Genomic DNA, 15,726 nt, shown 5'->3' with positions numbered 1-15,726 from the left:
AGCTGCTCAGCAATAACCCGTCCTTTGACAGATTTCTGAGTGACGTATGTGATGTCAAACTCAGATAACAATAGCAACCACCTTGCAGTTCTTCCTGTAAGGGCGGGCTTCTCGAATAAGTACTTCAACGGATCCATCCGTGAAAGCAAAAATACCTTATTCGATAAGAGATAATGTCTTAGCCTTTGAGTCGCCCAGACTAATGCTAGACAAGTCTTTTCCAAGATAGTGTACTTTATCTCGTACTCTAGCATTTTCTTGCTGATGTAGTAGATAGGCTTCTCCTTCTTAGATCCTACATCTTGCTGAGCAAGCATACAACCCATTGCTGTATCTGTGATGGACAAATACATCAACAATGGTTGACCAGGAATGACTGGGGATAAGACAGGAGGCAAAGACAAACACTGCTTGACCTTTTCAAATGCTTCCTGACATTCTTCATCCCATTTCTTGGAGGAATTCTTTTTCAATAATTTGAAGATGGGTTCACATGTCATAGTTAAATGAGATATGAATCTCCTCAAGTATTGCACCTTGCCAAGGAATCCACGAATTTGCTTTTCCGTCTTTGGTGGTTGCATTTCTTGGATAGCCTTGATTTTCTGAGGGTCCACTTCGATTCCTCTTTCACTGACCATGAATCCCAGCAACTTCCCTGACGTGACCCCAAATACACATTTATTTGGGTTCAAGCGAAGTTGAAACTTTCGGATTCGCTCAAAGAACTTTCTCAAAGCGACTGTATGCTCTGGCCGAGTCCTGCCTTTGACAATCATGTCATCGACATAGACCTCGACCTCCTTATGAATCATGTCATGAAGAAGAGTTGTCGCAGCCCTCTGATAGGTAGCTCCAGCATTTTTGAGGCCAAACGGCATTACTCGGTAACAGTACGTCCCCCATTGAGTAATAAATGCCGTCTTCATCATATCCTCAGGCGCCATCTTGATCTGATTGTAGCCTGAAAACCCATCCATGAAAGATAACAGAGCATGTCCAGCAGTGTTGTCTACCAGGATATCGATGTTCGGAAGAGGAAAATCATCTTTCGGACTGGCCTTGTTCAGATCTCTGAAATCAACGCACATCCTGACTTTTCCATCTTTCTTGGGCACAGGAACTATATTTGCAAGCCATTCGGGATATTCCACTACTTCAATGAATTTTACTTCAAGTAGCTTCTTCACCTCATCATGAACCTTTAACTCCCATTCTGTCTTGAGTTTTCGGAGTTTTTGCTTCTTCGGCTTGATGCCCGGAATTAGAGGTAATTTGTGTTGCACAATGTCCTCACTCAATCCCGGCATGTCATCGTAAGACCAAGCAAAAACCTCCTTAAACTCTTTTAGCAAAGTGATTAATTCTTCGCGTTCCTCAGGAGATAAAGTTTTGCCAATCCGAATCTCCCGAATTAAGGTTTCATCACCTATATTTACAGTCTCAATTTCTTCTTCGAGTGGTTTGGCTCGGCGAATCTCCTCTTGTTGAATCATGTATTTGATTTCAAGAGGAGTTTCGTCGGCTTCCTCGTTTGAGGGGGAGTCTTGATTATTATTATTATTAGTTATTTGATCAGGCTTTGAAGCAGAATCAGAAACAGAATTAGAAATAAAGACAGGATCGTACACAAATGAGTCTTTTATTTCTTTTGCAGAATTGATGATTACATCGAATGATTCACCCACATCGGGCGTTACAGACTCTGAATTCAAATGAAATGACATGTTGATATCAGTATCAACATAGACAGGACTATGTACAAATGAAGAATCAGCAAAAACATCCTCTGACTGAGACTCGACAGGGACCGACTCTTCACCACCTCCGAGAACTACTCCGACCTCTATGGTACCTGCATCAAAAGAAAAGTTAGAAATGACAGACTCTGGGTTGAACTCAGAAACTGACACGCTTTTTGAAATGACTGACTCTTTTGAAAGGACTGGACTATACTGGAGGACTACTTGGGGTATAACCTGTGCGGTCCAATTGTCTAAGGGTCCAGTGGCTGGAGTAATGCAATCCCTTGGGCTCGTGAAGGGCACATCTCCTCCAATCATAGCGACGATTGGGGCCTCAACCTGATATAGGGAGTCTAGGAGATGCGGCTCAATATTTTCCGCCCAATCTGTAGCTGGTTTTTCTGCTATCGATGGCAAGGCAAACTGCTCACTGTAGAAATCTTCTGACAACTCATCTGTGAAGAAGATCTCTAACCCTGGAAGCCTTTTCCCAGTCTTATCGCACCAGGTCTCAGGAAAACCATAGAACGGACAGTCTGCCCCTTCTCTTCTGAATCGGCCGTTCATAATCATGCTGTACGGTCCTGTCGGAAATTCTGTACCTCGACGACGGCATTCAGCCCACTTCATCATATAACGCTTCATTTCTTGAACCTCTTTCGGAGTTGGCTCGTACCCTAACCCGAATAATCCGCCGACTGCTTTCAATTCCGGCCACTCAGTTGGGCCCTGCAGATTTCTTCCCAGACCAGCTCCCGGGACATAACCATATTTCCGCATTATTTTCACCACTTGAGTGTTCGTGCTTGAGAGAAACATTATTTCTTCATTCATTGCTTCCCCAAAAGAAATAGTAGAGACTTCTAATGAAAAGCCAGTTAAACTAACATCTCTTGATTTTTCAGTGATCAACTCAGATGTTATTTGACCAATTTCCGGCTCAGGGTCGCCTCGCACTGTGATCACCCGATTGTTTCGGACAAATTTCAATTTCTGGTGAAGTGTGGAAGGAACGACTCCAACTTTATGAAGCCACGGCCGGCCAAGCAGGAGAAAGAAAGATGTTTTGATGTCAAGAACCTGAAACTCTATCTCGAAAGTTTCACCTCCTATTTCGACTTCTGTGGCGAGTGTCCCGATGACATCTCTTCTGGTCCCGTCATATGCCAATATCCCCTGTTCCGACGGGATAAAATCGGCTGGCCCGAATCCCAGGGTAGTGGCGGTGCTTAAAGGACATACATTTAAAGCCGACCCATTATCCACTAATACCTCGGGGACTCTCTTCTTGTTACACAGTATGGTGATACGGAGAGGTCTTGTGTGATCTCTTCCTTCTTGAGGCAGATCCTCATCAGTAAATGACAATGTTCTAGAAACCCTGGCCATTGCCACGAGATTGACCAACTCATCGGGGGTAATTTCAACTGATACTTGAGAGGCATTTAATTCTCGAAGCACAACCTGTCTGTGTTTCGGTGATGCCATTAGTAAACCCCAGATGGACACGTTAGCTTGTGTCTTCTTCAGTTGTTTCAACAAATTTTCTTCCTCTTCATCCACAGTCTGCTTCTGTTTCAGATTCTCTGCAGCTCTTACAACTTCGGCAGGATTTTCTGCTCTGAGTTCTGCAGGTTTGAAGACACGACCACCTCGTGTGACATGGCGGAGCTCGTCACACTGATCTTCCAGAAGCAACAAGTCTTCTTCTTCCAATCTTAAAACATAAGGGATCTTTTCTTTCATCTCTTCCTCCTCCTCACTCTTGACGACATAAGAACAAGAACACTCAGAGGATCCTGTTAATCCTTCATCTAGAGGGGATAGTACATAAGGTTTCTTGTTTTCGATCGCTTCATCTTCATCATCCCATCTCAGAATATACGGTCTATCAGAAATAACCGCACAAATACGGGAGTGATCTAAGAGGATTTCTTCAGTGAAAATGGCATACACGTTCGGGGGAGGCATTGCATGTGTAGGCAATGGGTTTCGAGTGACGTTCGGTACTTCAACGGCGAGATCCTTTGCTTCTATCATGTCTTGGATCTTGTGTCTTAAAGCCATGCATTTGTCAGTCAAATGCCCTGAATTCTGATGATAATCGCAGTATTGGTCCTTCCTCCAATACTTGGGCAAAGGGTTGGGAAGCTCTCTAGGTTCCAACAAAGTAATTTTTTTATCTCTCAGCAACTTCTTCAAAGCCACTGATAAGGAGTAAGGGAGGGGGTCAAACTGACGAAAAACCTTCTTTTCAATAGGCCTCCTGACTTCAGTCACCGTTCTGGATGGTGGTTGATCATAACCCGGTGGTCTGGCATAACTGGAAGGCCTGGTATAGTTAAGATTGTGCACCTCCTTCGGTGCCACAATAGGTCTTTTTCCCTCTCTCACATCAGACGAAGATCTTGATCTTAGTCCCTTGGACAAAGCATCTTCGATTTGAGTCCCTGTTTTTATCAGATGATTGAAGTCCAGAAAATATTGAATAGCCATGTGATGATAGTATTGCGGGGATAGGTTCTTGACAACAATCTTAATTTGATCGGCATCTGATAATCGATGTGTCATCTGCGCCGCTTTACGCCTCCATCGGCGAATGAAAGAAGTGAAGGTTTCATTGTGCCCTTGTTTCAGCGCCTTCAGATCTCTTTTTGTTACATCTATTCCCTCCTCCATGGAGAATTGCTCAACAAATCTATTGGCAATATCCTCCAGAGTTCTGATCTCTTCGGTTTTCAAGCTTAAAAACCATTTCTTTGCTGTTCCAGTAAGAGATCTAGGGAAAAGAAGAGCAATCTGCTCTGGAGTAAGCCCATGCTGCTGTAAGAGAGGAATAAGGGCTTTCAGATGACTCTTGGGACATCCTGTCCCATCATACTTATCATGATCCGGCATCTTGAAATTAGGAGGTAGCACAACTCCCGGTATTATCATATACTCGGCCATGTTTAATTTTTTCGGACCCTGCATTTTCATGCTCTCCATCTCCTGGGCCATCTTATCCAACCTATCGACTATCCCCTTGCCTTTATCCAGATGGGGGCGACAGTTCTCTTCTTCATACTGCTCGTCATCAGAATTGTCAAAGATTGGCAACACAGGAGGCTGAGCCATCGTAGGAGGTGGGCGAGGCATGATTGGGGTTTGCTGAGGTGCAGGATTCTTGGTAGTAGATTCTCTGTCATTCTTTAATCGGGCTATTTCTTCATTAATGGTACTCAATTGTAACATTATAGCTTTCATCATCTCATTGGTGTCCATACTATTTTGCCCATTCTCTGCCATCATTTCAGGGGTTGGTTGGACGGGTGAAAGTATTTCTTGAAAATTCAAGGAAGGCGATAAAGGAGAAGTAAAAGAAAAAGGTGACAAGGATTGCCGGCTCAGCCTGGAATCAGATGTCTGACGGGACCAGGTTGGTTTTGAAACGAGGATTTTCTTAGGAGCAATGGCTGCTCAATCAAGAATCCTGAAATGGAAGTATAATCACTAGATTAAAATTTTGATAATCGAGAAAACTATCTTGATCAAACAATGACAAAAGAAACAAAAACACACTTTCATTAATAAAATCCAAATTGTGATTACAACGGATGAAAAAAATAATCTCTGATCACAGCTGGATAAACAGACTGACAAGAATGGGAAATGCAGAAATCGGAATAACAAAACATGATATGGATCTTCAAGGTTCCTCAATCCGAGCTCGCCGGCTTGCGGGCTCTTCCGATATTTCTCCACGTCGGAATTTGCGAGATAGACCTAACCTCCTTTCTATATTTTTGTTTCCCCAAGCAGCCACAATGGATCGGACGAGATCAGGAGTAAGATCTTCACAAAGAGGAGGGACTATGATTCCGGGAGGACATGGAATTCCCGTAATCTGATGGAGAATTCGAATGGGTGCATAAAAAGAAGATTTCTCGGTACCCATGAGGTAAACAAATGAATGTGGGTAAGTGCTAGTAAAAACATGAAAACATGAATGACTTACCCAGCAAAACTGGCTCTCCTCTACATGTTGTAACCAATTGTGCCATTCATCAATGGACTGAGGTTGGTTGGCTATTGGTTTCCATGTATGGAAATTCTTCAGGGTATACGGATTTTGTTTTTGTCGCTGAAGAATTTGAAATTTTTCACCAAGCCAGACATACAACAACTTCACACACCCACAGAAATTGTCCTTGATATTTTGGGAAGCAATAAGATCTAGTCCCAAAAAGGTCTCTGCTAACATGGTAGGAATGGGATTCCTCCCTTTGTTAATTTGGTCTACCACAGTTAACAAGGTTAACGGAGCAACACGAGGGTTTTTCCGAATGACATATCGCGCAAAGACACTAAAAATCAAAGCATTGCGTCGACAACTCTGAAAACGAGAGTTAGTAGGATCGACGTTTTCAGAAAAAAGGGTGATGAGGTTTTGAACTTGTACACACGTATCCGTTAAGCATGAAAGTGCATCAACGGTTTGATTTTTGAATAGCTTGCAAAAAATGGAATGAGAGGAATCTATGTTCGAAGATTGTATCCAAAGTCCATCTGTTGGGAGCTCTAATAAAGCACACCAATCTTCGAATATAGGACAAAGCTCGAATGATCCAAATCGAAAAACATGAAGATTAGGATCCCAGAATCTAGTGGCTGCCTGGAGAAACTTCCAATTTATATCGGAAACACTCAAATGACTGAAGGCACAGATGAACCGATCAGCCATACTCCTATCCGAGGATTCTAGCGGAAGAGCCCCAATAGTCTCGCTTATCCAGCCTTTCAACAAATTATTCGCCATGATTTAACCTAAACACAAAGAATAGGATGGGATAATTAGGGAATGGAGGATAACTTGGAATAAACAAAGAATAAAGATGGACTTAACCAATAATCACAAGAAGGATATAATTGGCGACATCAAATGTTCCATTGATGATCAAAGATGATCAGAAACTCAGGGAAGAGACCACGGTCATAAAATGACAAAAGTAGATCATAGACCGGATCTAAATCTGAAAGGTGGACGACAAAAATGTACGATCAAGAAGATCAAAAAAGATAGACTATGGTCATAGAGACAGCAGACAGGCTATCGACCATATCTAAGACAGGACGAACAATAATCTGAGTAATACAACAAAAGAATGGATAAATGAGGTTTGCATTTGAAGGATGAAAACAGGTAATATTTATCATTACTGGGTCGAGGAATAAACCATAGCTATGAGTGTGACAGGTAGAAGCCACTAGCTAGGTTTAGATCTGAAAAATGAATATACACGATTGATTGATTAAAGCCCAGGAATCTCTACTAGAAAGTAGGTCCTGATCTTATAATCAAAAGATATATGGACAAAAATCTCAATGAATAGAGCAAAAGATAGGCCACGACCATGAGAGGGCAAGTAAAAGCCACTGGTCGGGTCTAGATCAGAAGAACGGACTGATATGACTAATTTGATTAGATAAGGAAGCCTCACTAATGAGTAGGCTCTAATCTGATAATCAAAATATAGATATATACATATATATCCTAACCAGGGGCACCAGCCCTAAATATGATTCCATAAAGTCAAGAAGCTTGACTCAAGACAGACATGTGAGTGTATTAGGACTGCGATGTAGTCACATAAGGTGAGCTACAATAATCTAAGAAATAGGACATGGCTCCTAAATCTAAGCTCCAACATGTGTGAGCAACACATGTTCGTCCTTATATGAATGCAATATATATATAAGCACATGCAGATCCTAATTGGGTTTTACTAAATCAGCATATATATCCATGTACATAATATATGTAAAATGAAAGTAGAGCTCCGGACTCAATCAGGTACTATGCATATGATCCATACTTTAAGTATATAACACAAGTACACCGAGTGTTATATACAGTATGCTTCATTGCTCACTGGCTGCTGTAAACACAAGTACACCGAGTGTTTACGACTGCAGCACTGGCGCATAGCTTGGTAATAGATACAACAGCACCATCTGGATAGTGATATCCCATGAGGCACGCATTATATCTATCCCGTGGAGCCAATAATAAGAAAATCAATAAAAGAAAATAAAGAACAAAATGATGTATGCTGTGCAATGTGTGAATCCCTTGTTTTAAACACCTATCTGGTGCCCCTGGATTCTAAGCGATTACATTCCCATTTATAATGATTTCAGCTCAAAATTCTTCAAAATTAATAACAAATGGCATTTTAACAGAGTTAGGCAATGTTCCAAGAACTCCCCAGCAGAGTCGCCAGCCTGTGGACCCCGATCCGAGAGAGGCGCGGCGGTGGAGGACGTGTGCCCCCACGCGAGTCAGTCTCATATGGATCATCCACGTGAATGGAGAGCTCTACCAAGGAACTCTCGAAAGAAGTGCCCCTCACAGCATGAGTGGCGATACAAAGGTGAGATACCTCTCGATTCGGGGACTAGCCCAGATTCGAGGCGTACCTTAAACAAAGAAGAGTCGCCATCCAAGGAAAAAGGCAAATGGGCCCTGGATCCCATACTATGCTCTGTTGCAACGGATAACCAGAGATATAAAATAAGGTTCGTGCCTGGTTACGAATTCGGAAGGTCTAAAGAGCACCTCATCCGCCCAAGTGCAAACACCTGGTCTCTTATGCCATTTACTTAATAATTTTGAAGAGCTTTGGGCGAAAATCATATGGAATGGGAATGAATATCTCCGAGAAGACGTCTATCTAATCATGCATGTCTCGGAGATGAAATCAAAGGCACACAAGATAAAATAAAAGAAACATGTGTCATCTAAGCATATCTAGGTTATAAGTGACATGCCTAATGGGTGTCTAAGTTCTGATGAACAAACACATGCACGACACACCAAAAAAGTATAAGGTCTGCGCAATAAAGTAAGAAAACACTGCAAAACATAGAAAAATGACTCGATACTATACAACCCTAAGACTCTAATCTATACCTAGGCCCGAGTCTTTAGATGACCTGATGTTCATCCAAAGAAGCCTACGTATCCCCGCCTCCACGAGAATCAAGGCAACGTAGTTCTTCGCACCTATTCTAAGCTATGATGCCTAAGACATCTAGACCTATATCCTAGACTCGATCTAAAAGACCGGACTAGTTCTTAAAGCTTCTTGTGTGATTATTTAAATTCCAATGGATTGTAGATTTTAGGACACCCTATATGCCTTAACTAAATGCAGGTTAGCCCTGAGCTAATGCAGGTGGTTCCTATAATCTATGTGTAGCTAAGCTGTACGCCCTAAGGGAAACAGTAGGATCTATCGCATCTTAGACCTAGTCATCAATTGGCAATGTGGATCGCCAACTGACCGGACGGAGGCGTAAAACTCCTAGCTAGGACTCACTCCTAACTCTGACACAAACAAATAAAACACACAACAAACAAACAACGAACAAGGGAGCAACTCCCGACTCAAAAACTCTCTAACTATGACAAGCTCCTAACTCTAGAGGAAGATCTTTTCGAAGAAAACAATATTTTGAAAGATTTTTGTAATTTTTGGAAGATTTAAAATGCTTATTTTTAAAGGTTTGGCTGGACTTGGGATGTGGATCCCAAGCTGCACTACGTACCTCGTGGAAGAGGATCAAGCCAACGTAGTTCGGAATTGATTTTCCTAACTACTCTGAAAGACTCAAGATTTTTAAGGTTTTTGGTTTTTGGAATGTTTTTGATGTTTTTGACACGAGAGGACTGAATCCTATCATCATAAAGGGAGGACAGACTCCTGATATCCCGCAAAGGTTGGACAGCATCCTATGCTTTGCGGGGGGAATGAACAGAAACACGACTCTGCAAGGGTTGGACAGCATCCTATACCTTGCAAGAGCGGATAGAAGAACATGATCTGATGAAAGGTTGGATAAAATCCTAACCCCTATGATGATAGAATTTGATTCCTGAACAGGAGGACTGACTCTCTAGACTAAGGACGGATTCCTATGCTAGTGGACTATCAAACTAAGATAAAGCTCACAAGTAATAAGGGAAAAGAGACCTTGTGCATATTTGGCAAAGGTAAAACACCCAGCTGGGCCGGACAGCTACCTAGCTCTAGGGTGCAACAAATGTGCAACCCAATACCCATAAGGGTAGGGGTATGTTGCCAAGCCGATCAAGGTGTTCTCCCAAAACCGAACGACGCACAAAGAGGAGGTTTAGTAAGAGAATGAGATTGGGTAAGTCTCTTAGACACAGAGGTAGGATAGAGAAAAATATTAACAAGGAAAAGAGACCTTGTGCATATTTGGTTTAGGTAAAACACTCAACCGGGCCGGACAGCTACCTAGCCCTAGGGTGCAACAAATGTGCAACCCAATACCCATAAGGTAAGGGGTATGGTGCCAAGCCGAGCAAGGTGTTCTTCCAAAACCAAACAACGCACAAAAAGGAGGGTGCTAATAGAATGAGACTGGGCAAGTCTCTTTAGACATATAGGTAGGATAGAGAAAAATACTAACAAGGAAAAGAGACCTTGTGCATATTTGGTTTAGGTAAAACACTCAACCGGGCCGGACAGCTACCTAGCCCTAGGGTGCAACAAATGTGCAACCAGATACCCATATAGGATAGGGGTATGAAGCCAAGCCGAGTAGGGTGTTCTCCCAAAACCAAACGACGCACAAAGAGGAGGGTTTGGGTTTGGACAAGATCCGGCTTCTCTCTCCTCAGAGCTTATCTCTCTAAAAAATTAAGAAAAGCTAAGATTTTCTTAAAAATGAGCTTAAGTGAGTATTTATAGAAAAACAAATGAAGTTGCTATTGGCACCAAAATTGATGGGCGCACAAATGTGCGACTCCTCTGGGATAATGCACCCCCTATACTTGATAACTGCACTAACTTGCTTTGTCCTTTGCAAATTTTCTCGGCGGAATTTTTTGAAATTTTACAGGGGTATTTCTGGGATCATAAGGTTCTCAAAAATATGGTCATGGGTGCTTAGGGTCTTTGGATGACTGGAATTTTCCTTCAAATACACGGATTTTGGGGTAAAATGAAAAACCTAGTGGGCCACCCCCCATTTGCACTACATACACTATTTCGGTCCATTTACCGGGCAAACGAGCTCCAATCTCGATGAAAATTTGCAGGGGGTTAGAAAAGACCCTCATCCAGCCTAGGGTGAAGTTTGGGTCCCTAATGCTGAGATTCTGATGGATTTGGCACGAGCCGGGAAGGTTTAGGGCTTAGTCAAAATGGGGTGTCTACAAGGCCTAAGGAATTTTTGGATGAGAGATTCGAGTGATGTTCCAGGCACTCTTATTGGAGAACCTCCCATCTGGGTTTGGTTTCCAAATTGGGGAGTCTTCACAACCAGGAATCAGAATTGCTGCATTGAGAATGGAGTTGATGTTTGGGAGTGAAGCTATGTTTGGGAGTGAAGCTAGACGTGAAGGGAGCCATTCTCCATTAGAGTAAATTTGATCAATTGACGTGGTTTGAGAGATGGCAATGAGAGGTTTGCCATCTGGGTACTGAGATATGATGGGGCCATTTGGGTGCCAAGGGTCTTTCCAAAATTTATTCCTTTCCCCTTACCTATTTGATAGCATATGTGAGGTTTTGCAAGATCTCTCGCACGGAAAATGCTTCTAGTACCCCATGATTGGAGCTTGCCAGATGGATTTATTTTTTAGGTATTTGGAGTGAAACCAAGCTTTTCAAAGGGATCTTGAGCTGTTTATGATGTTCCAGAGAAGATTTAATTGGCAGGCAGTGTTGACTTCTTTGGTTTTTCTGAGCCCAAGCCGTCCTTCCAGTTTTGGTGTACAGATATTGTGCCATGCTATCAGGTGGTAATTCTTTTTTACAGTAGTCCCAGTCCATATGAAATTTCTTGTTATCTTATCAATTCTATCAAGGACTCTGATAGGCAAATTGAAAGAAGAAGACCAGTAGAGTTGGAAAGAATTGAGAACTGTTCTAGTGAGCTCAACCCTCCCAGCTCTAGTGAGAAGTTTGCTCGACTAGCTTGGCAATCGTTTTTCAATCTTTCCAATCAACGGATTACAATCAACTGAGGTTAAGCGGTTGGAGGTGAGTGGAAGGCCCAAGTATTTTATTGGCAGATGGCCCTCGGGGAAGCTAAGAATTGGAGCAATGAGACTTTGGAGATGCATGGAGCTTTCCGAATAGAAGATTTCACTTTTTTGAACATTCATATGTAGGCCAGAGCATTGATTAAACTTTTTGATGAAATCTGTGATATTTCTAGCAACTTGAGGATTGGGAATTGCAAATATAAGAATGTCATCAGCAAAGAGAAGGTGGGAGAGTTGGAATTTTCTGCAAGAGTAAGGGGAAACTATGAGCCCAGAGGAGGTGGCATCATTGAGGATGGTGGAGAACATCTCCATGCAGATGCAGAAAAACAGAGGGGATAAGGGATCCCTCTGTCTTAGCCCATTGGTGGATTTGAAGAATCCACAAGGAGAACCATTAACCATCACTGCGAAAGAGGCAGTTTGGATACATTGTTTAACCCAATTACACCATGTTTCATTGAATCCCATCTTTTTCATGAAGGAAATGAGGGAGTTATGAGAAACATTATCAAAGGCTTTCTTTAGATCGATTTTGAGGCAAATGGCAAGGGGAGAGTTTTTCCTATGGAAATTGTGGGTGACATCATGAGCAAGGAGGATATTATCTTGGATTATCCGGTTTTTTATGAAGGCTGATTGGTTTGGGCTAATGATTTTATCCATAAGAGGTCTTAGACGGTTTTCCATGACTTTGGCAATGACTTTATAGAGAAAATTACAGAGGGATATGGGTCTGAACATCTTGGGGGACAATGCATCAGTAACTTTGGGATTAAAGAGATGAAAGTGGAATTTAGCTGGGTGAGCATCTTACCTGATTTGAAGAATTGGGAGATAGCTTTAGTGACATCCTTCTCAATAAGGTACTAGAATGCTTTGAAGAAATTTCCATTGAAACCATCGGGGCCAGGGGCTTTGTTCCCATCTTATTCTTTTATGACTTGTTCTATTTCCTCAGCAGTGACTTGCTTTGAAAGAGATTCGGCTTCTTCACAGGTTAATTTTGTTCCAGGGGTTAGGAACAGAGTTGTTGTTGTTGAGGAGTTTCTGAAAGAAGTTGACCATGGTACTTTCAATCTCAGTGGGTTCTGAAATAGGATCTCCTGCTTCATCAGTTAACATGGTCATGGAATTATGGTGTTTTCGAGATTTCTTGCTGAATGGAAGAAAGAGGAATTTTGATCACCACAATTGAGCCATTGGATCCGAAATTTTTGCCTCGCCATTAACTCCTCTTTAATTGCAACTCTAAAGTATTCCTCCCTGATCTTGAGTTCTTCTTTTCTGAGGTTGGTATCTGTGGGAGATATGGCTATTTTTGTCTGGACGTTATCAAGCTGACTTTTGATGATGGGAAGTATGATATCCACCTGGCCGAAGATATCCTTGTTCCAGATCTTTATGTACCTTTTTGTTTCTTTAAGCTTCTGAATAACAATGAACATGGGGTTACCCTCTAATTTAATCGACCAAGCTCTTTCAACTACCTCATATAATGACATTTCATCTAACCAGATATTGAAGAATCTGAATGGTCTTTTGAGAGGTTGGGGCAATGGGGTGGAGTTGTGGATGGTGATTGGAGCATGATCTAATAAGCCAGGATTCTTGTAGTGGGCTGCAGAGTAAGGGAAATCACATAACCATTCCTCATTTACAAGAACTCTGTCTAACTTCCTTAGTTTTAGATTGTGAGCTGATTTATTTGACCAGGACAAAGGTTGGCCAATAAATTTGAGATCACTGAGCAGTCATAAATGCAGGAATTAAACTCAGAGAGATCTTTAAGGACAGGATTTGCTCCTCCATACCTTTCACAAGGGAATCGGGTGACATTAAAGTATCCAAATGCCGCCCAAGGGAGGGCATTAGAAGAAGAAATTTGTTTGAGGCTTTCCCAGAGAGGTCTTCTACCAATACCTGAGTTCAGGGCATAAATGGCTGTCAGAGAGATGTGTGTGTTTGAGGGGTGGAAGAGGGCTTCAAAGTGAATGTGTTGGATGGATTCATTTATGATAGAGACAGACACAAGCTTTGGGTTCCATAAGATCCAAATACGGCCTTTGACATGTGGTTGTAATTTGCATAGGCTAACCAATCAACACAGATTTCAGAGAAATAGGCTTGAAAAGTATCAATTCGAGCTTTGGTTTCTAAGAGGCAAATCAGAGGGAGGTCTTCTTTCTTGATAAAGCTTTTGATTTCATCCCTTCGAAGGCTGGTACATAATCCTCTAACATTCCAGACTCCTAACTTCATCATTTAGGCTATTAGGTTTAGAGTTTTGGACACCATTGAGTGCAGGGTGGATGAGGGAACAGAATTCAGGAGAGTGTCTGTGATCTGCATATTTCTTTTCGAAGCTGCTTCAAAGCCAGGGGACCAGTTTTTCCTGAGGTTTGCAAATGGTTTGTGGGATGATTTATCTAGCTCTTCTCCTACAGAAGTTGTGCCTTCATCAGCAATGGAATTTCCATCTATTGATGCCTTGATATCATCTTTTTGGTGGGAATCCTCTGGCTGGTTTTCTCCTTCATCACCTGAGGAGGTATTTGTAGGATTGCTTTCTTCTTCTTCCATCAGAAGATCAATGGGTTTGGCGAGTGGAAATTTTTTGGCTCTTTTGGGGAGTGGGCACTAATTGGCTTGTAGGTAGGAGGAATTTTAATAGTTTCAGCAGAAGTTTCTGAAATTGGCCCTTTGGGTTCATTTTCAGGACAGGGTTGTGGAGCAGGATGTCCAATAACATTCCCGGTAGGTTTCCATTCCATTTTTTGTTTGAGGCATTTTTTTCATTGGTGATTGGGCAGTTTTTGGATGTGTGGTTGAAGGTTGTGCAAGTTGGACATGATTGAGGCTTCCAGTCATATTCTACTTCTTGCACTGAGGAACCCTTTGAGGTTTTTACGAAATGAAGTCTGGAAGAGGCTTTCCAGCTTGAACTTCAACACAAATTCGGGCGTAATTCAGTCTAGTAGAGCTGGCCGTTTGGCTGTCTAGATAAAGGGGTTTCCCTACCCCACTCGCAATTCGACTGAGACCATTCTTTGTCCAGAATTTGAGGTGCAAACCAGGGACGCGAATCCAAATTGAAACTGAAGACATATCTAGTTTCTCTAGAGGAAGATCAGAAGACCATTTTCTCATAATTAGGGGTCTCCCTCCATAGTGATTATCTGGCATCTCGAGAAGCTTTTCGCAGTCCTCTTCATTTGTGAACTGAAAGAGAAAGAAACCATTTCTTAATGCAAAAACTGCAATTCCCCTCTTAGATTCCATTTTCTGGACAAGTTTTCCTTTAGGGCAAGGAAGTAAGGGCGACGTCCCATGAAATATCCTACCAGACAGAATTTCCATTTAGATTCAACTTCTTCAATATCGCTATCCGGGACTTCAATGAAGGTTTCCCCTGATTCATTTAGATAAGACTCAAAGGTTTCAAGTTGGGGTATGATTTCTCTAGGTTGGTTTGCAAAGAGGGATGCTCATTGATTTGAATGAGAAAGGAGTTGGGGAGGGTTTGTGAGTTCCTGCTCATTTTGAGGTATATGATTTTCAAAATTTCTGGGTCCTTGCAAGGGGGGGAAAGTCTCATCTGAGATTTGACTAGAGATTTGGACCATTTGGCTTTGGCGAGAAATTTTCGAAGGGCATTGTTAGAATTTTTTAAACAAAATAATAAAAAGATTTGAAAAGTCAAAGATACTTTTTCTTTTTGTTTAAAAAATTTGGAGGGAAGATTCAAATTATGTTTCCCTCTCTTGCTTTAAAGCAAAAGACTTTTGCATATGTGGGGACTTGAACCCAAGACCTTGGTGAGTGTGCCTGTGGTGTGTTTTCAAAATCAAAACCGTTTTTGTCTTTTAATGGTAATTAAGAGAGAAACGTTTATGTCTTTTAATGGTAATTAAGAGAGAA

General features: G+C 41.9%; 1 protein-coding gene across 1 annotated transcript; it reads right to left on the bottom strand.

Annotated features, from left to right (window-relative positions):
- Positions 1-1,846: 1,846 nt before the first annotated feature.
- On the bottom strand, positions 1,847-5,033 carry LOC143879076 (uncharacterized). Its single transcript, XM_077381268.1, has 2 exons — positions 1,980-5,033; positions 1,847-1,855 (listed from the first exon to the last, which is right to left on the bottom strand). Exons 1-2 carry the CDS (start codon positions 5,031-5,033, stop codon positions 1,847-1,849), a joined length of 3,063 nt encoding a protein of 1,020 aa, XP_077237383.1.
- Between the last annotated feature and the right edge of the window lie 10,693 nt (positions 5,034-15,726).

This window comes from Tasmannia lanceolata, unplaced genomic scaffold (genome assembly GCF_043159265.1).
Source record: "Tasmannia lanceolata isolate RefF3 unplaced genomic scaffold, GAP_Taslan_0.1 ptg000006l, whole genome shotgun sequence".
NCBI lineage: Eukaryota > Viridiplantae > Streptophyta > Magnoliopsida > Canellales > Winteraceae > Tasmannia > Tasmannia lanceolata.
Note: the sequence above shows the minus strand (reverse complement) of the source record. Positions and strands in the feature narration are given on the sequence as shown.